The 21,988-nt window shown below is 34.4% G+C and overlaps 1 protein-coding gene across 1 annotated transcript; it reads left to right on the forward strand.

The window, feature by feature from the left end:
• Positions 1–4,027: 4,027 nt before the first annotated feature.
• LOC113702977 (probable leucine-rich repeat receptor-like protein kinase At1g68400) lies at positions 4,028–6,602 on the forward strand. Its single transcript, XM_027224174.2, has 2 exons — positions 4,028–5,411; positions 5,790–6,602. Exons 1-2 carry the CDS (start codon positions 4,103–4,105, stop codon positions 6,383–6,385), a joined length of 1,905 nt encoding a protein of 634 aa, XP_027079975.1. The 5' UTR covers positions 4,028–4,102; the 3' UTR covers positions 6,386–6,602.
• Positions 6,603–21,988: the final 15,386 nt, after the last annotated feature.

Below are 21,988 nucleotides of genomic sequence, written 5' to 3' on the forward strand. Positions count from 1 at the left end.
CAAAAAAATAGATCATTGTAATCAACAAAAATAAGAACACGTTGCATTAATAAATAAAGTTTAACTAAAAAATTACATAGAAGAACCCATAGTGGTGATCATAAGGAGTTTTAATTTTGTCACTCTACAAGAATCTTAAAATAATTTAGATATGAATGCAAGAAATCAATTTATACTTAATGAGTTAATTAAAACTTTGAAAGAGGGGAGGGAGGAAGTAGGATAAAATTTAACAAAATTAAAAAACAGGAAAAGAATTTACAAAAAGTATAATATAATTATTGAATTTGTTACTAATGAATTTGAATCTAAGTCTAATTTAATTAGGTCCAAATAGGTAGTCCCAATCTATCCATTTAATAGCCACTAATTAATGAGTTTAATTGGGTTACCGATTTAAAGACAATAAAATTGCATACCCATACCCATTTGTTGAAGAGCAAGTTGAAAAATTGGTCATTATTTACAACTATATATGGAGAGTAACAGGATATAAGGTAAATATGATGCGAAATTGGGTAAGAGATTACATAATTTGATAGAAGTAAGTTAGAGTGAAGGAAAGGTAGAGTTTGCAGGATAGAGAAGAGTTTGAAGGAAATGAAAAGTTTTGGTTAAAAAGGTGAGGAAGAGAGTAATGAAAAGTAGGAAAAAGTCAATAAGACGTGATGCAAAAAAAGAGAACATGGTAGGGAGGGATAACATTTTATGATTGGTATGCTTTTAGTATTTCTTTAGATATTTTTGTGACCTTTGTTCATATTTTTTAATATACGGCAAGGTTTTAGATAAAGTATATAAATACAATATAAATTAAATACTAAAATAGTACTCTTTTGATTTTTTAACCTTTTTTCATGTAATTAATATAAATAATTCATTTATTATTATTATTATTATATTAAACATTAATCCGTGCATTGCACGGGTTGCAACACTAGTATTACATGTATTTAAAAGTGTCATTATAGATTATTCTTAATCTTTTTTGTCATGTTTCGAAAATCCAACTATTTAAGAATAGTAGTTTAATTGTGATATTTGTACTTTTCTTTTCAGTCTTGCCTTCACAAATTCAAAATTTAAATTTAAATGATAATATGCATATGATTAAAAGGAGCAACTATATTAGAAAAAAGATTAAAAAATACCTTAACTTTCTTAATATGATAAATATTTTGAGATATATTTTAAAATAAAAAAATGACGCGTTCAATAACAATCATGAAAACATGACATTTTCAACTACAAGGAAGAGTAGAGTAGTAGAATATTCCGTGAGAAAGTTTTAGCCATTGTGACATAGTCTAGCTTTGGAAATGCGCAAAAGGCGGAAAAAGCGTCTTTCCGCTGCCGTACGGCCATAGAAACGCAGCATCCTATATAACATAACATAAACAGTAGTGGTGCAGTGGGATCCAACTGCCAACAGGGAGGAATCAATCACCAGTTCTGCTTCCATCCCGTGTTTGCTTTTCCACCACGTATGGGAAAAAAGGCTCTTTAACTCTTAGTGTCATGATTTGTTTTTGCTCTTCCCATCACCTTTAGTCCGTTGTATGTTTTAATAATCAATCATTAAGGCAGCATAAAACAAAAGCATAGAGGTAGTAATTAACATGATCATCAATAATCACAATGCACTACAACCTCGTAGCACCATGAAGAAGTCTCTTCTTGTTTATTACTTTGTTGCAAGTCGCCCCTTTCTTCACGCGCACATTAGCATTTGAGATCTTTGTTTTCAGTCTTTGCGGCCGCAAAATCAGTCTTGGCAATTGAACCATACACTCGTCACAATTTGTATGTTTGTATGTTTGAGGTGTGTGTGTTGGATATAAGCTCCTCAGCTCAACCCATAAGTCAGCATATGCCTTTTGGGTTGGGTTGTGGGTTTAGTTTATATCCGGTGTGTGTGTGTTTCTTAACTAAGGTATGAGAGGTATCAGCTAGTAAACCACCAGCTTGGGTCGGTTGCCACTACCAAAGCGTTAATGCTTATAGGGCGGAAGGTGAAAGATTTAAATCTTGTCTTTCACCAATTGCTATAATATATGGATCTATTTAAAAAATTTATATGGATACGTAGTGCATCCGTTTAATCCGATAGTGGTTTAGTCCCTTTCAAATTATCCTTCGACCTCTTCAGGTTCTCCCTTTGCCTAATATAGAATAGTGTAAGTCTATCGTATTCGATCAAAAAAAAAAAAGAGGTATCAGCTAGTAGAATTAACCGTGTCAACTTGGTTTCTTTTTGATAGTCTTATTTTTTCTTTTTGTATCTGCATCAAATTATAATTCACTTTTTAACTGAAAAATATAGTTAATTTTTAAGTTTTAAAATATTTTTATTTAATATACTTTGTTATCAGTGCTTTGATTCGACCTTCTATCAATAATTGTTCTGATCCACGTCTTGAATAGTGTAACTTTCCATAGGTATTATTGTTGTAATTAATACAAATGAATACTGGTTAGTAGGCTTACTCTTAATATTACCATACTAACACCTTAAAAAAAATTAACAGATAAGATTTCCTCTTCCAACAAAAAGTTAATTGATTGTTTTAAACTGCGTAAAAAGAAATTAAGACTATTAAAGTGAAGAAGTATAAATTATCTATAAACGGTTTTATGATATTTAACGGGAGGTTCTTGAGTATTTGCGGTATTGACGTTTGTGTAGCAAATTTTTTAAATGTCCAAAAGGTCATGTTGAGACATGTGCTGCTTAGCACTTAAAAGGAGATTAGCGTCAAAAGTCAAGAAATGAGTATCCAAAAATGTAATATTAGAACACCTTAAGGATAGGATATACTCCTACCATTTATTTGTGTAAGAAATTAGTGTAGCTTTCTCGGTAACTCAATTGGACTCTTGGTTTTGTTCGGTATGGCAAATTAAATTTTATGCTTCTTTTTTCTTTAAATACATTTTTCATGGAATTTAACAAATCTTTTAATCGCAAAAATAATCTCATCGCCAGCCATCAATTCACCCTTATTAAAATCCAGCTACTCATCACTCTGTTTCTTGCAACCTAAATTGCGATTGGAAATTTGGGACCAAAGCCAGGCCACCACATTGATATCAGACTGTCAAAGCAAGCTCGTTGCAAAGCATTATGGCATGTCATTATCCAGATATCAAATATAGACCTAATAAGATTTGAGTCTATCCGTAAATTGCAACGCGGGCGTATTAGTTAGAACAACTCTTGAAAGGCTAATTGACTTAAATTTGTTACTTAAGTAATGTCCTCAAAAAATGAATTCATTCTAATTACGCATTATTTTTTAGCTCACTTATTTATCAATAATTAATTATATTGTTGTTCATATATAATATTGAGTTTGTTTCACTAGCCATTATTTTTTTTAAATGTTAGTATTTCACTTGCATCACAATTACAATTTTTAATCAATTTTTTTTAATAATTTTTTTATTTCACATGTATCATATTAGTATAAAAAAGGATTAATCTTCTATATTCTGACAGTGTATACACTTTCACTATTAGATGCATGACACATAATCTGAATTTGAACTTGAAACTCAAATTTTACATGTGTAAAATCTCAAACTACGTTTGGACAGCCATTTTCTGCCGGAAAATTGCGTCGTTTTTTCGTGATCACATTTTCCTATTACCTTTTTTCTTCACATACATCAAATCGCTACAGTAATTTTTCTGTAAAAAATCCTAGAAAATGCAATTCAAACAAGGCTTAGATTTTATAATTTTAATTAAAAATTATAATTTGAAACTCAGATTTTACATATGTGTTGTATATCCAACGTGATAGTGATAGTGTATGTATAAGATTTACTCTTTAAAAAAAAAGAGTATTAGCATATTATTTTAAATAATTTCTCAAATAATCTCATGTCCAAAGACGGTCGATCCATATTCCCACCCACGTATTTTATTTTATTTTTTTTCCGGAAACGTTAGAAGGTTGTATTGATAATCCCACGTAATGACAAGTAGCATATTTAGTAGACGCTCGTTTAAAAAAAAAAAATCGAAATTCAACCCATAAATTGTTCTATCCGTTTCAGACACCAGTAACAATCAAGAAACTGGAAGGAAGAGAGAGAAATGGTGGTTGTTGGATATCACAAGCAGCTCCGGCAGATTCCTCTCTTGATCCTTGCGTTCTTCTTCTCTTCCTTTTTTGCCTCCTGTAGCAGCCTGAAAGCTAATGTCAAGAGTGATTTTACTATTTTGTTAGTTTTCAAATCTTCTTCTGATTCTTCAAATTCTCTAGCTTCCTGGACCAACATTTCTTCCCACCACCCTTGTTCTGCATGGCTTGGGGTTACGTGCAACCCCAAGACTCAGCGGGTCACTAAACTCGTTCTCAACTACCTTAACCTGACTGGGTCAATCCAGGATTTAGCTGAGCTCACTCAGCTCCGCCACCTCAGCCTCCACCACAACCGCCTCTCCGTCACGCCCAATTTCACCGCTTGGCCCAGCCTTAGGCACCTTTACCTCTCTCACAACCACTTCACCGGAAAATTCCCCGCCGGGATTTCCCATCTGAAGGGCCTCCGGCGCCTCGACTTGTCCTTCAATTATTTCTCAGGCGAAATTCCGGTGACCGAGTTGACTCAGTTGACTCACTTGCTCACTCTCCGGCTTGAGTCTAACTGGTTTAACGGAACTTTGGGTCCCGATAATTCGTCTCTTGAATCGCTTTTGAACTTCAACGTCTCCGAAAATGGCCTCACCGGAGAAATCCCATCGTGGCTGTCCAAGTTTCCTGCGTCGTCGTTCGCCGGAAATGTTCGTCTCTGCGGAAGGCCATTGCCGTCTGATTGTTCATTTAAGCCAGCTGTGGTTAATCCAAGAGCTGGGAAGGATGGTCCCCTGCCAATTGGAGTTACCGATGTTAAAAAGGAGAGGAGCTCCAAAAATGGGATGGTGCTAATGATCATTATGATCGATGTAGTCGCAGTTATGCTGATTACTTTGGCCGTTGCATGTTGTTGTTACAGGAGAAAATACAGTCAAGCTCGAGAAAGAAGGAAAAATGCGAAAGGTACAACTGGTATAGCGTACGGTACTACCGCGAGGGACGGTGCCAGTGGGGAAATGATTTGTTTTGAGGGCTGCAAGGGTTTTGCTAAGGTTGAAGACTTGTTGACGGCGTCGGCAGAGATGTTAGGGAAGGGGAGTGTGGGGACCACTTACAGGGTTGTGATGGACGGTGGTGATGTGGTGGTGGTGAAGAGGGTGAGGGAGAAGGTAAAGAAAATGAAGGATGTTGATGGGTTTTTGAGGGAGATTGGTGGGTTGAGACACCCTAATATCGTCAGTCTCAGAGCATATTATTCTTCCAGGGAGGAGTTGCTTCTGGTCTATGATTTTCTCCAAGCTGGAAGCCTCCACAATCTATTGCATGGTATGTTCATACTTGATGAGCATTTCTGCAGCGTCAGGTTTCTCATTCTCTTGTTTTCTGATGGAAGTATAAATTCAATTTTTTAATGATTCCTTGATGTTTAATACTTTCTGCTAATTATCCAGGACTCCAAAGTTTGTGATTAGCCCTCCACAGCTCTTTAATTATTGCGTTTTTTCTTGGATTATGTGCCATGAACAGAGTGATTCCCCTTTTAGTTTTAGTTGTTAGAGAGGAAAAAAAGAGACAGAGATGAAAGTTAGTAAAGAAGCCAACAAGAAATTTGCTCTTTTTTTTTAAAGTGAAAGTGATCCTGCCTACAGCATTTCTTTTGCAGTACTAACAATAATGGTGTTTTTTGTTGTGGTTTTATTATAGGAAACCGTGGTCCAGGAAGGACACCTTTAGATTGGCCTACGAGATTAAAGTTTGCGTTAGGATCTGCAGGAGGCCTTGCTTTCCTGCACTGTTACACTAAAGCCAAGCTCTTTCACGGACATCTTACATCGGCCAACATACTCATAGACTATCAAGGCAATGCCTGCATCTCTGATATTGGCGTCCACCAACTCTTGCAAGTGCCGTCTTCATCAACTAATAATAGTAATAATGCCTACAAGGCACCAGAAATGCTGCTTGGCAACGCTGCTGCTAATTACAATCAAACTAGAAAGTACTCCCAAAAGTGCGATGTTTACAGCTTTGGCGTGGTCTTGTTGGAGATCTTGACAGGAAAAATGGCAACCAGCGAAGGGGAAACGAGTTTAGCCAAGTGGGTTCAGCGGGTATCGCGTGAGGAGTGGACGTGGGATGTGTTTGATTTTGAGCTGGTGAGGTTCAAAGAGATGGAAGAAGAGATGACGGCTCTATTGCAAGTAGCAATTCTTTGCTTGGCTTCATCTGCTAAAGATCGTCCTAAAATGACTGCAGTGCACAAGATGATTGAAGATATTATTAGAGACCAAAAGGGGTGAATAGCAGCTAGGACTTCCATGAATGAATGAATTATCACGATTCTTATTCTTGACCATTTTTCTTTGAAAAAAAAAAAAAAACAGTCCAAATTTCACTAGCAGCCGAGCATGTTGATCACTTGGATATATGAGTTGGTTATTATAGTCTGCATTCATTCGATTTGATATGTTGCAGAAGTGAAATAGACTCGTCTTTAATTCATGTGTTATTCTTGTATGTCTGGTCTTTTTCTCTTTATTTCTTTCTTTCTTTCTGCTGGATGTTTTGCCCTTTTGTTTTTGGTTGGGGTACAAACTACAAAAGGAGTTGTTAGGTCAATTTTAAAGACCAGAGAAATCGAAGCTCCTAAGGAAGCTCGTCACTCGTGAGCAACAATTTGTGGAAAATGTGAGAGATAAGTAAGTAGTAACAAACAACAATGGAGGGGTACTTTTTGGTATCAATTCTATAATCTAATGAATGGAGGGGCCGCCTAATATTTGAGTCAAAATATTTGGCACAATCTGTCGAGAGCTGGTTAAGTGATTGACAAGTTTTGGTATGTGCACGATCAATTGATTTGAGGGCCACCTGCCATACACAAAGTCTTATTGCTGGAGACAAACTGTAATCACATTCCCATCTCCATGCTCCAAAAGTTTCTGTATAGATACTTCCGACAAATCATATATAGACAAAGGACGATTGTATCCTGCTAGCTCCCCGACACTTTGTCTTTCCTCGAACCATTAGGGAGTAATCTAACTTTTCCAAGTAACCCAAGACCAGAAGAAAGTTTTCTATTGATGCAGCCTGTGGCTTTCTTGTACTCCTTACTTCCTTTCTAATCGAAATTTAGTACTACTTTCTTTTCTTGTAGTACTTCCTAGCAGTATAATAATGAGTGTGTTTGGATGGTAAATTATTTGAGATAATTTTGTGAAAATTAAAATAAAAAAAATACTATAGCACTTTTTAAATGTGATATATATGAGATAAAAAGATGATTGAAAAACGTGTTGACGATACAAGCAAGTCGGTATATAGTCAGTGTATATAAATAAGGTATAAATAATATGCAATCCAAACAAATTGTGCGTGAGCACAAACACACTCGATATCTTTGAGTGAACCCAAATTGACCAATCATCCATTTTTAAAATTTTTGTTTGTCGGAATCCTAACAGTCATTCACATAGCCCATACCTAGTGTTGGCCCAATACGTTCTTGGGGTTAGCTAAGAAGCCATTGTTTTACGAAGCCCAACAGGAATTCACAGCATTCGTGGTCCAGATGTTTCCTTTAACGTGTTATTAAAATTTGGCACTTATACGTATACATATATTATGTATGTTTGTATGTATGTGTATATATATATATATATATATCCTTCACGTTATTACAACTTACAATTAATTAAGCTTAACCTCGCAAATGAAAGAAGATTCGATCCTAAGGAGCTTGAATGAAGTGAGAATCCTGATCGTTTAGAACTAAAAGCTCGATTAACTTTCCATAATGTCCAGATTCGACGGCAACTAAAAGATTATCAATCGCCATTCTAGGTTCTCATCATTTGGTTTGGCCTAATTAGATTTCTACTGGTTTAGTCTTGGAAAATATTTCAAACTCAAGCAATTAAGCGTTAAGCATTTGATAAGTTCTCCAGTCAATCTGTCAAAATTATTTTGATAGGTTGGAAACCAAAAAAATCAAGGGGCATATTGGTCTTTTTAAGGACCATATTAATCCATCTAATAATGGTCAGAATTGTTAACTTCCATAAATTAGTCATAATTGAATATTCCGAATTACGGAAATTAATTTGAACATGATATTACTGGTCTTGTATTCTATGGTGGGGCTAAATCCACACCCTTATAATCAAGTCGATCAAAAAGCCCGTAGCATTTACGGGGCTTAGTAGAAACTTTTTTCAGTAAAAAATTAATCTTTTTTTTCATGAAAATGGATGGTGCTAATTTGAATTTAAAATTTACATCAACCAGAATGGTCTTAAATTTTCCAACATTTTTTTTTCATTCCCTTTGATGGTATTTATGTTTCCCTCTTATTTGGTAGAGAGAGTGCTTTTCTCTCTTTTTATCATGTAAGAGGAGATGAGAAGTTTTTTTTTTTTTTTTTAAATTGTGTTAAAAAAAACATTTTTACCTTTTTGGTATGTTGCACTTCAAAATTGATTGAAGTATAATTTTAGAAAACACTATCAGATCAACAATTAAGATGATGGTATGAAAGACTTTCAATTAATTAAAATGTGTAATTGACTTTTAAAACATCCCTTGTCGTGTGAATACCAAGTTTTTATATTGAAAAAAGTATGTATCAAACTGATCCTATGGGCTTTATTGTCATCTTAATGCTAGGGTTGGGTGCATGGACTTAGATTGAGGGGTGTAGATTTAGTCCCCTCCTATACTTCAACCATGAGATTTCAACTTATCCACCCTTGGCAAAAGTAGTTTCCATGGTCTTATAGTTAATATTTAAACCTTTCCTTTTAAGTTACTCTAATTGAAGAAAAAAAAGGTAATTCTATCTTATAACGAGATTGGTTTTCACAGGACATCTAAAGACAATGTACATTAAATTTCTCCACTTTTTTCCAACCTATTTCTACTTACTATCTTAAAGTATATCTTTTAAGTTTTTTTTTTTGAGGGAATATCTCTTTAAGCGCTAGGCTCTAGGGTTAGAAGAGCAGATTGGTATTGTGATGAGAACTCTCTAACCCCTTAAATACTACTAGCAAGCAGCTGCTGTCATTCAATATCCTCAGTGAATTACCAAGCGGATGAATCATAATCAAATCAAATCGGTTAACATGTATGCTCAAATGATTATGAAAAATGAAATCTTGTAGACGTGGGAAAAAAAATCAATTTAATTTACAACTGGGGAAAATAAAGTAAAATTTCTAGTTTCTCCAACTATTTGTAAACCATAACCCTAAGGAAATCCGTACAAATATAAAAACTATGTGCCGCTGAAGGAAAAAATACAAGTCTCTTCTTTTGTACTCTGCTTCTGCTATTTATTTTGTTCAAATTTAACAAAACAACAAACATCCGTGAGGAAAAAAATGAAAAAGAAAGAATTTTTTTAAATATAACCAATAGTATGCCGTCAACTTTGGCCTAATGTTGGTCCACTTTTGTCAAGGCAACAAAATTGGACATGCAGGTAGAGCTGTAAACGAGCTGAATTGAACCGAGTATCTCTCATGTTTGAACTCTGTTCGTTAAGCGATTCGAACAACGTTCGTGTTCGTTCGTTAATTTTCGAACTCCAAACCTGTGTTCGTGTTCGGCTTGTTAAGCAAAGTTCATGTTCGAGTTCGAGTTCGAATTCGTGTTCGACTCGTTTAACATAAATGAGCCGTTCGCGAACATACTTGAAATGCTGGATCCACATTATTTTAAGTCTTAAATATGCCATATAAATCATTAATCATTCTAAAAAATAATTAAAGCACTAAGTGACTAAATTCTATTATTCATTAACTATATAACTAACATTAACATAAAAATAACAAATGAAACCCTACAAATATAAAAGTCTAGCCATAAAATTAATCCTAAAATTTGTCAAGTGATAATTATGTTCGTGTTCGCGAACGTTCGTTAAAACTCGCGAACATGCTCGTGTTTGCTCGATTATTAATCGAACAAAAAAATTCGTTCGAACTCGGTTCGTTTAAGGTTTCGAACGAGTCTTTCACTAACACGAATATGTCGAAACAAACCGAACTACCGAACAGTTCGGTTCATTTAACAGCTCTACATGCAGGTGACTCATAAACACTACTATTCCAAAGTAACCCTCTAAGAACTTAGGGCAAATATTAATGAGAAACCCATAATCAAGTTGCATTCTCGATGTTTTCTTGCTTGGGCTGTTTTGGAATATTAACTTCATCTTTTGGCTCCTCGTCTTCACTGCAGGAAAAGAAAAGATTTGAATTAACAAAAAGCTTAAAAAAAATTGTAAAAGAAAGTAGCATCTAAATAAAATTGAACATAGAAACTTCCTTTAACTAGCAAATCAAACAAGTCAATAAATTACATAAGCAAATTTTAAACAATCTTTTCATGAAAAGCTAAGTAGTTAGTGGGGAGTTAGCCGCAAACCTTCATGCAAATGAAGACTAAGTGAGGTTATAAGAAAAAAAAATAAGATGGTGACTTCCTATAACATTCCTTCTACAAATGGTGGAGTTCTGGTTGTAATTGAAGTTTCGAGACAACAGTTTAAAGAACGAAGATTTGGTTCGAAAAAACATGTAACTTCGTGTTGTACCACCTAAGATACTGACTCTCACTCAACTAGTTGCATTTTTTACTTGTAATTCAGTTTTTTTAAGTGTTTCTTCACGCCTATAGATTAGCATAATTATAGCAATGCAATCAATACAATTTTAAAATCTTCCGTCAATATAATAATTAATATAATTGTAAGAAATCTGCTAATATATTTAAGATTTGGCATGCTTCCTAAATGATAATTCAACCTTTATATTTTCAAATCTTCCAAAATTATTTCAAAATCTTTTCGAGACATATTTTTCCACATTACCTTTTGAATTTCTTATTTTTATTTCCTGTTTTAAGTAGGGATACAGTTATAAGCATTATTCATCTTATTCAGCTCTATAAATCGCAAATAATCACCTTGAACACCATGAAAAAACTATTAATTGATTGATAATAGAATGAAAATGAAACCATTTGAAAGAAATGACAGTACCTTGACAGATTTAAATTTTTTGACTCGATTAAATCGGGCTTGATATCTTCATATCCATCAAACAAAACTTTGATATCCTCAGATCCATCAACCAATAATGGAGTTGGACTAAGATGACCATACGATGTACTGGGATTAATATCACCCTGGATATCTTCATCTTTATGCCCTACGTACAAATCTGCATAACCACCAAAGTCTTCAGGCTCAGGCTGGATATGCATGGATTGTGCTCCAGCAACATACATGCCCGGATTGATAGGATTGGGTAAAGGTTCTTCTGCACCGGTCCCGGCGGCGCTTCGAAGGCTATGAATATGGGCCAATTGGGTAAGAACAAGGTCCAATTCAGCCCTACAAAATTGTATTTGTTTTTGCAGCTCTTGAATGACTCGATGACAGCCGCCAACAGGGTCACTTGCACGTATATTGGCTTGAATAATCATTGATTGCATCGCACGATGTCGGTCGTTTGGATTAACAGTATTATATACCTTCATCATATTCCTCAACCCAAACAATTTGTGGGCATTTAGGAACTGTTTTTGGTGGTCGGGAGGGAAGTATCGGGCCAAGGGACAACCCGGAGCACATTTCCTGCGGTGGTATTTGCATGCAGCACAAGCCCTTGTGTCACTAGTGCTTGCACCAGCGGTTGTACGCTTAGTATTATTGCTATTGCTACTGCTACTGCTTGGTTCGGCTGTGTTGTTGAGAACTTTGCTCTTGTTATTTTGGTGGTTATTAGTACCATTCATGGTAGAAATGGTAGTAAAGATCGGCAGCAAATGTGCCGAAGGAGGATCCCTATGTTTTCTCCACTTCCGTTAAGCACCTTGGTTTATGGGAGAAAAGAGAGAGAAGATCGAGGGAGAGAGATCTCAGTTATGATATGGATGCGGGGAGAGGCATATGCCTATCGTGTGTCGTGGGGAGGCATACTGGGGCTACGACTCTTTTCTTTTGCATTGAATGGAAAAAAGGATATCAATCAAATATTTTTGTTCAATTAGCAGGCTACTTTCCTTTCCCCTTCTTCTCTATTTCTCTTCTGTCTGCTTTCTTTCCTTTTTGTTTTAGTTTTTTTTTTTTTTGTGTAAACCCTTTTTTTAGTTTCTTTAGTGGCAAGGAACATGAAATTAATCTATATCACCTGTCAAAAAAATCAAGATTTATTTTCTTTCATTTTATTTCTTACCTACTTTTTAACTAAATGAAACCTCTTAACCTTACTAATCCAGAATTTTACTATATGCCAATAAGGAAGTAATGAAAAGAGGGTGTTGTCTACTATGACAAAAGCTTTCAATGGGGGATTATTGTTGGTTTTTGACTTTGGAAACCACATAAACCTACATGTCTATCATGGTACGATCACCTTAAAAGTTTTTAAAATTTTAAATTTTAAAGCATATGCTCTAAAGGCTACCAAGAAAACCTCTCTTCCTCGTTAATTACGTAGAATACATTTCCAACCAGAATGATATAAACTAAAAAAATTAGGGTGAGATAATAAGACAGTAATTTAAGGTGATATAAACTAAAAAAAAAGGGTGAAGTTTAAAAGCTAGTGATTAGAAGTACAAAATTTTGGGGTTCGATAATTCTGATTACTTCTTATTCGAGGTTAGGACTTTTGCAGCTAATTAAGATAGTCCTTCAACAACATTATCCTTATCTTGGTAGATCTAGAAACGAAATTTGCAGTCACTTTGTATGGTAGAGTTTAGACCACAGCCTATTTGGACCATGACTTAGCATCTGCAATAACGAATAATACCTTTGATTTGCATGCGTCTTAATATATCGTTGGAGCCCATTTGGACCATGACTTAGGCTAAAACTTGTAGTACTCTGTGTTGTTGGAAAAGCTAGTACTATAAATGGGCATAATGCAATGCAAAACAACATGATGGTGATCCCGTCTTATGACCACATCATATCCCTTATCTTCACTGAGATTTTGTTCGAGTAGAAGTTTAGGTACAGTTGATTTGTTGGGAGAGATTTTGTTCGAGTAGAAGTTTAGGTACAGTTGATTTGTTGGGAGAGATGGTAAAGTGTAGATTGGAGAATTTGTCCATCCTTATAGAAGAGGTGAGTAAAAGGAAACTAGGAAGTTGATATACGGATTAGGGACCTCCATTCAATCATTGCAAAGTGGAGTTCAAACAGCCCAGGGCCAGGCCTTACCCATGAGCAAGAGTCGGACTCTGCGGGCGCAACCTGAGCCGAATCCAGATTAGTCTGAGCAATGGCTCTGGATACCGGGTGGTCTGACCAAAAAAAAAATATATAGAGTTGTACAAGCGAATAGTTTAATGACATTCGGTGCAATTTGCTCAAATAGTAATTATGTACGCTAATACAAAAATATATAAATCTTGAATTTTGTAAAGTACCATCATATAGATATTAGCATAGTATTGATTGTATTGTACACTAAATACTAATACAATAGTTATGTGCCCTAACCCTAAGACCTAAGGTACCGATGTACAAAACATTAACATTTATTTAACATATTTTCCCGAGTTTTTTCTTTTTATGTAAGTGAGAAGTTTCGAATTCAAAATCTTTCACTTATAGTCACTCCTTCGTACCGTTCAATCCATCCTTTCCTTCCTTTTTTTTGATTAAATCTAATCAGGGTTGTTCAATTCAAAAAGTACTTAATCTAAACCATACACTACACTCCACCATCCTATTTGCAACTGTAGAGACTCCTTAACCATCGATATGTATACTCGTCCCTCAAACCAACAGCTAAATTCTTGTATTATTCTAGCAAACAAGTACGTTAGCGACCAAGATTTTTAGGTCTTGCTGGATAGACTAGGTTTAATTCCATACCGTATCGTTTAAACTCAAAATTTAGGTCCTAAATTTATAAAATGGATAGAGTTCCAATTTAATGTCTATAAAACTTTAGTAATATTCTCAACAAAAGATAAATGGTGCATTTCATAAAATTGAAATCTAAAATTTGAAATCTGAATCCATTAAGTTACTGTATTATTAAGTACTAAATTTGATATATTTAAATATACATCACATTAAGGGATAAGTGAATGGTTTATCACTTATTTTTGGAGCAAGTTCAACGTAGAAAATTTAGTGTCATTTAATTAATTTAAAAGTTATATTTTAAGTTATCAAACATGTCTGAATATGTTAAAATCTTAATTCATTAAACTTAAATATTGAATTAGATTATTAAATAGGACCAAAACGTTCATTAAAAAAAATTTCCCTACAAATATATATTTTCTAAAGAATAGGAATAAAATCTTTGTTGAAGATTCAATTCAAACAAAAGTCATCTATTATTTTATTGTACTAAGGATTTGTTTAACGAATCCCTAGGAGTACTTGTTAATTGGAGTTTTTTGCATTAATGTAATGAAAAAGTACGACTAAAGCCCTATATGATAATTCAATTTACCACCTAAAGTTAATAGATTTAGAACTTCATATGTTCAAACATGTTTGATAGTAAGAAAATAGAATGTCTTAATTAATTAAGTAGCTCTGAATTATCTAGATGAAACTTACTACTTTAATAAATAAGTGATAAAATGTTCACTTATCACTTAATGCAGAATACGCTCAAATATTAATATTTTAGTATTTCATAATGCAATAATTTAACATATTCAAATTTCAATTTCAATTTTATCAAACGCTTCTAAATCCAAAAATTAGCTGAACGCAATGCGAAATAAAAGCTAAGATTAATTGTATTTATATGGAATGTTGTAAGCGTCAATAAGTGCCCATTACAAAATTTAAACTCAAACCCCGCTTGAGCTGACCCCGTGTGTATTTGGAATGCAATGGGCTTGCGTCTAAATTTGGGTTATATAGACTTGGACTTTACCCAAGCCAGTGATTGACTTACCAGTCGACAGAAATTTGAAAATTGAGGCCCAAATTAACAAAAACTGTGATAGCTTGGATGCATTTGAATAATATTCAAACCATTGACATGTTGCCATGATCAATAGACAATGAAGAAAATAGGGTACATGAATTTGAAAAACTTGGCCAAATTCACAAAACTATGATGGTTTTAGGCCCCAATATTTGGATAGACGCAAACAATTGACATTACTGCAATAATCAATAATCACTTGGATAAAAAAAATAAAAGCTAAAAGAGACGGGAAATAAAATGTTGACCTATTAATTACATCTATAAGGCACAAAGAACTTCCCTTAGCAAATAATATTAGAGTATATTTTTTATGCATTGTCAGTTTATACACATGCGTGCGATATTAGGTGTATGCCACGTAGTTTAATCTCAAATTTGAAATTTAGTTTTCGTACAAATGTCATACATTTATAACTGCTAGTGTAAAACTCTTTACATTGACAGTGTATAAAAACTTAATTCATAATATGAGATCAACTTCTCACTTATAATTTGGGGGCACACCATCCAGTGATCCAGTACACATCCTTAAATTCACACACTTATCAGGATGAAAACTAGACCATCATGCTCTCTTATGTTCCCTTTTTTTTTTCTTTCTTCTTTTTCTCTCCAGGCTAGTATTTTCATTATTTTCTAAACCTTGGAAACTAGGCCTTTCGCTTACATTTAAAAAGAAATATATTTAAAAAAAATAAGTATTAATCCTCGTCAATATGTCAATTTTCTCTAGCCTACTTAGTGGCTCCCTGATTATTCAGAAGTGCAAGAAGTTCCATCTTGACATAGAATTTATTCAACATTGATACCAAGGTAACTAAGCCAGAAAATTGCAAGTCTATTGCTGAAATACATTTGTTTTAGCTCATGGACATAGAATTGATTCAATATTGATACCAAACTAACCCCAAAAATTGCAGATCTATTGCTGAAATACATTTGTTATAGCTTGAATACTGAGGGTGCTCACCTTGGCAACCCCGTGTGTCCGAGGTGAACTCACCTCGTCCCTCATCAGAGCTCATCCGTGTCTCGGGCATATCCCCTAAAGCGCGGCCGGATCCCTAGTCTACCGTATAGGTGACCTCGGCACCTCCACCTCAGCTGCACGCGGATGAGGTCAGGACACCTGACATCACCCAGGATCAGTGATTTATCTGAAAAGCACTGTCGCACTTAATGGCTACTGCGAAGGACTCCTCGTCACCCTGTCCAGGCGGCTACAGTGTCAGAGTCAGGCCACCAGACAGTGAGCAGAGCCGTAATGGCAGGGCATGGGTCCCACCGACATAAGACCTCCGTCCTGCCCTCCGCTCTCACTCTATAAATACCCCACACACTCCCAACAAGTAAACATACTGTTCATTCTCATATACCATTATCTTTCTCGTTCTCATACTAACTTAATCGTCGGAGTGATACCAGGGGAGAAGCCCCGCCATCCACTTCGGACAAGCAAAGGTGTACCACCTCATCTCAGAGAGGCCTGATTTAGGTCGGTCCATTTACCCACCAAAAATCACCTCTTCAAATACAAATTTGTTTTACCGTCAATTTGTATTGTAGAGTTTAGACCACAACCTAATCGGAAATTGGACCATGACTTAGCATCTGCAATAACGATTAATACCTTTGATTTGCACGCGTCTTAATATGGTAAATTCTGTAGTGTATTCAGCTAATCAAAGACAGGTGTGAAAAGGTAAAGAATATGACAAAGAAATCGACACGTTGCAAGCTGACATGTACGGACGATGAAGGGAATATTTCTACAAAAGCAAGTGGTGACCTATAACATGCGCGGGCGGTTTGGAAATGTTGTGTACTGCAGAAGCTGAAAATGTATTGAGGTGTCACGGAATTAACATAAATATAATGGATCTAGAAATAAAACACCGAAGAGGAAGCGTAAGCAGTACTAAACACAGCCATGCTTGGCTTTGAAGCAACATATGGTCATTATTGAATAACGAGTTGAGGGCCTTAAGAAGTGAAACTTAAGAAAATAAATGTTTGAAATATTAAGTTTTTTAATTATGTAATCTCTTTTGATTATAGCTGTTCCAATATATAGTCATTTGGAGGACTTCTAGAGCTGAAGTGCTGAATCCTTTTTGGATTTTTAATAAATTTGAGTTATTTTTCTTTTGGTTTCTCACTTTTCTAACAACTTTTATCTAACCTACTACATTTGAATTATTGAAATTGATTTTAATTGTTATATTAGTAAAATATTAACATTTGTGGAAATTGAGTTCATGGAAAAACAGATTGTTGTCTGTTTCACATTTAATTGAATACAAATATCTCTACTTTACATAAAGCGTCCAAGGCTGAGGAACAGTGGATTCCAATTGATTCTCCCGATTATGGGCATTACATCAACAAAATACTATCTATTTATGGATATTTTACTCTGAATCATTACATTTATGTAAAATATATAAATGTTTGTAACTAAAATTGAAAAACTGTTACACTAATATTTTTACGAAAGGGAAACTGGTTGTCCTGTATTTAACATAAACTGATTTTTGTGAAAGTAAAAAACATATTGCTCATAACATACTTGCTCTTTATGATTTTTTTGCATTACATCAACAAAATACTAGCTATTTATGGGTATTTTACTCTGAATCATTACATTTATGTAAAATACATAAATGTTTGTAACTAAAATTGAAAAAGTGTTACACTAATATTTTTACGAAAAGGAAACTAGTAAATTTTGTATTTAACAAATTTTAAATATGTGAAAGTAAAAAAGTTTTTGCCCATAACATACCAGCTTTTTATGAGTTTTTTGCATTACATCAATAAAATACTAATTATTTATGGGTATTTTATTCTGAATCATTATATTTATATAAAATACATAAATGTTTGTAACTAAAATTGAAAAAGTGTTATACTTATATTTTTATGAAAGGGAAACTGGTAGATTTTGTATTTAACAAATTTTAAATATGTGAAAGTAAAAAAGATTGCGCCCATAACATACTAACTCTTTATGGATTTTTTGCATTACATCAACAAAATACTAGTTATTTATGGGCATTTTACTCTGAATCATTACATTTATGTAAAATACATAAATGTATGTAACTAAAATTGAAAAAATATTACACTTATATTTTTATGAAAGGGACACTGGTAGAATTTGTATTTAACATAAATTAAATATGCTAAAGTAACATTACAGGTGATTTTATTAGTTACTTAATTTGTTGGCAAGAAACAATGTTTCTTTTACAAAATTTGTTCATTAGATTTTTCCAAATAATTAGGGTATAAAGGTAAATTTTCACAATCTTTTGCTAGCAATAGGCCCTAATTTCCTCATAGGCAGTGACGAAGCCAAGATTTTTTCCTTGGGGGGGAGGGGCCAAAATGATTGACAAACAAAATTATTTTAATATGTTATGTTCAAAATAATTTTCATCTATTTAAATATATGGCATCCTAAACTATCAAATATTAACTTTAATTATAAAGATATGTCTATTTAATAAATATGTAGTATAGTCATAACTAAAATTAAGACAATAAATAACATTTGATTAAATGTCTTATAGGAAAAAATGGACTTTTCATCTTCAAAGTTTGGGTGGTTGGCCAATTTCATCCTCTAAGTTTCACCCCAAACACATTGCATCCTCAAAGTTCCGTAATTTTAACAAATTAAGGACAATTGACGGAAAATGAAGAATTGATCGTTAGAACCAACGATTTTACCCATAAATGGTACTCTGTTCTTATAATGGAGGAAAGCCATAAAAAACTGGTGTTTTATTGGAGAACGGGTTTATTTTTATTTTATCCGATAAATAAATTTGTTTATGGAAAAATGGGTACTCTGTTCTTATAATGGAGAAAAGTCATAAAGAGTTGGTGTTTTATTGAAAAACGGGTTTATTTTTATTTTATCCGATAAATAAATTTATTTATGGAAAAATGGGTACTCTGTTCTTATAATGGAGAAAAACCATAAAGAGCTGGTCTTTTATTGAAAAATGGATTTATTTTTATTTTATCCGATAAATAAGTTTATTTATGAAAAATGGGTACTCTGTTCTTATAATGGAGAAAAATCATAAAGAGCTGGTGTTTTATTGAAAAACGGATTTATTTTTATTTTATCCGATAAATAAATTTGTTTATGAGAAAATGGGTACTCTGTTCTTATAATAGAGGAAAGTCATAAAAAGTTGGTCTTTTATGGGAAAGTGATACTTTATAGAAAGTGGCTGCGATTTGGTTTATGAAATTATCCCAAATAAAAATTTAGAATAAATTTGTTTGTTTTAAAAGTTATATAACGGTCGTTAAAACTCTAGAGATTGGCAAAAAAATTTTAGGGTTGCAAAAAGGCAGAGGGAAGAAGGAGAAGAATGGAGTTTTTCGTCCGTTGCAATTGTTCCGTTAAAAATGGCTCCATTCGATTTTACCCATTTTTTATTAGGTAAAACCGTTGGTTCTAATGATCAATTCTTCATTTCCCGTCAATTATCCCTAATTGGCCAAAATTACGGAACATTGAGGATGCCTTTCTGCAACCCCAAAATTTTTTTGCCAATAATTCAAGGGAGGAAAAAGTGTATTACTATAGTTTAAGAAGTAAACTGCAATTAAATATATAGTTAGTGTGACGCCCCACATCTCCCTAAGGCGGACCAAAGGGTATCCGCAGACGCCTGCCCAACTCTCGCCAGGACTCAAGCAATTCCATTCAATTTAAAACCGGACTAAACACTTCGAAAAGAACAACATGAATACAATAATGCGGAAGCGTTCAAGCTTATCAAGTCACTTAACACGTAACCATTACATCGGTAATCATAAAACAACTTAAATTCAACATACACGTCAGGGCCCAAACTTTCAAATTTACAATTTCCAAAAGTACAACCCAAACCAGGGCCTAGTCAAAATATAGCAGGAGTCTTAACAAAAGTGTAACGAATGGTTTCTCCATACTTCTCCAAGATTCGGTCCTGTTAAGGAAAACAAAACTATAGGGTGAGCTAAACGCTCGTGAGGCCAAGAACACACATGCAAGCACTTTGTTCAAATAGCAATCCCAAATTTAATAAATAAAACCATGTCCCTTCAATAATCAATCATTCGAACAGGAAAAGTAATCAGAAACAATTCAAGGATATAGTAGCTCTCAGGAGCTAAGTTCCACTCGCTCTGCCGATGTCATTCGTATACCTTCCCGCGTTGACCCTCCTATCAACCGGGTCGGTATTTCCATTTTCGTAGATCACCACTTACTTCCCTCCGTCCACCGTACACCTCAAGGGCCCACAAGTCATTTATAAGGCGATACTCCACGAGTATGCCAAGCAAGACCTCTCATTAGGTCGAACTTATATATCTCATGGCTCGCCCAGGTTCCCGACCAAACCCATTGCCGGCTCGAATCCAAGGACGGCCTATGAGTTTGGGCGTCCCCCATTCATTTGAAAGTCGAGGAGGTTCACTCCAATGACTTATGTAATCATAACATAACATTGCATTTCATTCATTCAATACATTTCAATCATTCATTTGAAATTAGAACGAGTGCGGTGAAGTACGCACCCGCCCTTATTTTTAAAACTTCCGACAATTACCACAAATAAGCAAGTATCACAGATTCACACACTTGATACTCACCGAGCAATTCAATAAGAATTATTTTCTGGGAGTTCAAGTGTCCACAGTAAGATCCTCTTGAATGCCTTCTTGCGCGCCTGGCAATTAATAGCGGATAATCACACAAATAACCCACTTGTCAAGGAAGATTGTACACTAGTACAATCTAAGGAATATTTCACGAAATGAACCTCAATTACTCGTAAATCGAGGTTCAACTTGCCTTTTATTATGTACAATATTATTTGAGTTTTTATCATGAAAAGCGAGGGCAAAACGTTTGAATAATACTAAGAGAATTAAGAGTTTTGGAAAAACTCCTTTGCCTTGAAAATTGAGAAATTTCAGTTTTATCCTAAATCTTTGAAAATTCGTATCTCTCTCGATATAAGTCCAAAACTGGAAAACTTTATACCGTTGGAAACCTTTTGAAAAGTGTTAAAAGTTCTTAGAAGACACCTTTCCATGAATCTAAATGAAAAGTACTCAAAAATGAGCTTGAAGATACAGACTCGGCGTACAAGGCAGAATTAAGTTGGATTTCGGCCAACTTTGAAAATTCGGCACGATTCACACATTGCAAACCGGCCTCTGAAATTTGTAACTCAATTAGAGTTGCAAGTGAGGTTTATAGAAAAACAAGCGGATCAAGAATCGGAGTTTCGAGTACCGAGATACGATAGCTCAAAGTTGAAGAAGATTCAAGACTGAAGAAGAATTTCCAGTTTTGAACCTCAAACACTAGAAATTTAATTCGGTATCGAAACGAACTTGAATTGATGCCAAAATTGGCAGTATTTTACTCCTATATGCAAGGTACTTCTCTTTCAAATTTCAGGGAAAAGTACCCTCGGGAAGGTAGTTAACTAATCATCCAAAGTTCCGGAAAATTTCTAAGGCAATCTGCCTTTTGACTTTCATTTCCAAATTTCAAATCGTTTAACCAAGAAAGCTATCCAACCATGGTTCATTGGTGAAATAAAGGTATAAGATACATCCATGATACCTTTGGTAATGGTTTAGCATCAAAATTTCAATTAATAAGATCACTCCCAAGTTTTTGTCCCACATCAGTCCAAATACTACGTTTTTCCAAAACAGGGCAGTCCTCTTGTTTTGGTCACAAATCAATCAATTTAACTCAGAATGAGGCATTGTTTATGGCGTTAGAAAATACATTCATAGGACTAAAAGTTTACAGAAGAAAACGTTCTGAAATTTGGCAAGCAACCAGCTCAAAATTGAGCCTCAAGTTGCTGCTTCTACAAACCATTCCAG

The sequence above is a fragment of the Coffea arabica genome, chromosome 8e (genome assembly GCF_036785885.1).
Source record: "Coffea arabica cultivar ET-39 chromosome 8e, Coffea Arabica ET-39 HiFi, whole genome shotgun sequence".
NCBI classification, from domain to species: Eukaryota; Viridiplantae; Streptophyta; class Magnoliopsida; order Gentianales; family Rubiaceae; genus Coffea; species Coffea arabica.